This window comes from Aptenodytes forsteri, unplaced genomic scaffold, assembly GCF_000699145.1.
Source record: "Aptenodytes forsteri isolate BGI_AS27 unplaced genomic scaffold, ASM69914v1 Scaffold75, whole genome shotgun sequence".
NCBI lineage: Eukaryota > Metazoa > Chordata > Aves > Sphenisciformes > Spheniscidae > Aptenodytes > Aptenodytes forsteri.
Genome location: NW_008794171.1, coordinates 2227010 through 2228533, shown reverse-complemented (window position 1 = coordinate 2228533; position 1524 = coordinate 2227010). Strand labels below are relative to the sequence as shown.

At 42.1% G+C, this 1524-nt stretch overlaps 1 protein-coding gene across 1 annotated transcript in view; it reads left to right on the top strand.

The window, feature by feature from the left end:
* The first annotated feature begins 855 nt into the window (after positions 1–855).
* The window catches only part of DEUP1 (deuterosome assembly protein 1), a 67862-nt gene continuing 67193 nt past the window's right edge, over positions 856–1524 (top strand). Inside the window, exon 1 of the mRNA XM_019472777.1 lies at positions 856–968. Within this exon, the coding sequence (XP_019328322.1) occupies positions 856–968 (113 nt within the window). The remainder of the gene's footprint in view (positions 969–1524) is intronic.

Genomic DNA, 1524 nt, shown 5'->3' with positions numbered 1-1524 from the left:
ATTTAGATTGCACTGTGCCATTAGACTGTCTCTTCTTTATATAGGTATGCTTATATTCCAGGCTTTGTAATCCAATGATAAGTTTTTTGGAAGTCATTTAGTCTTTAAGTCATATAAAATATATGAAAACAGCAAGGATCAGGATACAAGACTCCTTTCCTCCTTTCCTCTCATTAGAGCACGTCCTCTTCTCACCAGTCTGCAGAATCCAGCTCGCTCTAATTTTTTTCCTCTGGTCTCATTAATCTTGAATTCTTCTACACACAGTAGCTTGATCAAGCTCCAATAAAAGTGACAGAAAGTACACCCTACCAGAGATCCTCTAGACTGTGGAAGGGTAAGATCAATTTTGCAAATTTGTTTTCTTCTAAAATTTTCTAACAACAAGGATGTGGTGCCAGAAATACCTCACACCATTACTGTCAAATTCCAACATTTGGTGCTCTGACTCCTGAAAGACATAGAAATCAGACATAAAACAGACACACACTCTGGTAAAGCCAGGTTCCAGCTCAAATACAGCTCTGCATCTTGTGTTTCCTATTGCTTTTTCCAGTTGGGCCCTTCAATATGACACGTAAAGTCAGAAGACTGTCAGTGCAACATAAAGGAGCAGTGTTAGAGAATTTTCATGTTAATACTTCTGGTAGTGAAGACAGGAAAATAATAGCAACATTAAATAAACTGTGATAATTTTAAAATACTTCTAAAATCCTCTAATCTTTATATCAGTCTTTTTGTATATAGAATTTCTTCATCAGAAATAGGAGACAATAAACTATAACCAAAAGCTTCAAAATGAGGTAAAAATGTGGCAGCCATTGAACACAAAGATGTGACAATGGGCCATATCCCATGGGGTATGGCCCTGGAGAGAAAAGGGGCCCAACAGAGCTGGTTGATATTCAAGGATCACCACCTCCAAGCTCAGGACAGATCCATCCCAACAAGTTGGAAATCAAGCAAAGGTGAGGAAGGAGCTCCTAACTGAACTCAGACGTAAAAAGAAGTGTACAAGAGGAAGAAGCAGGGGTGGGTTAGGAAAGCTAAGGCCAACCTGGAGCTGAATCTGGTGAGGGATGTGAAGGGCAACAAGAAAGGTTTCGACAAATACGTTAGCAGCAAAAGGAAAACTAGGGAAAACATGGGCCCACTGCTGAATGGAGCAGCAGAACTGTTGACAAATGACATGGGAAAGGATGAGGTTCTCAATGCCTTCTTTGCCTCAGTCTTTACTGATAAGCCTGGTATTGTGGTTTAACCTCAGCCGGCATCGAAGCACCCCACAGCCGCTCACTCACTCTCCCCAAGCGGGATGGGGGAGAGAATTGGAAGGGGAAAAGGAGAAAACTCCGTGGGTTGAGATAAAGGTAGTTTAATAGGTAAAGCAAAAGCCGCGCACGCAAGCAAAGCAAAACAAGGAATTCATTCACTGCTTCCCATGGGCAGGCAGGTGTTCAGCCATCTCCAGGAAAGCAGGGCTCCATCACGCGTAACGGTTACTTGGGAAGACAAACGCCATCA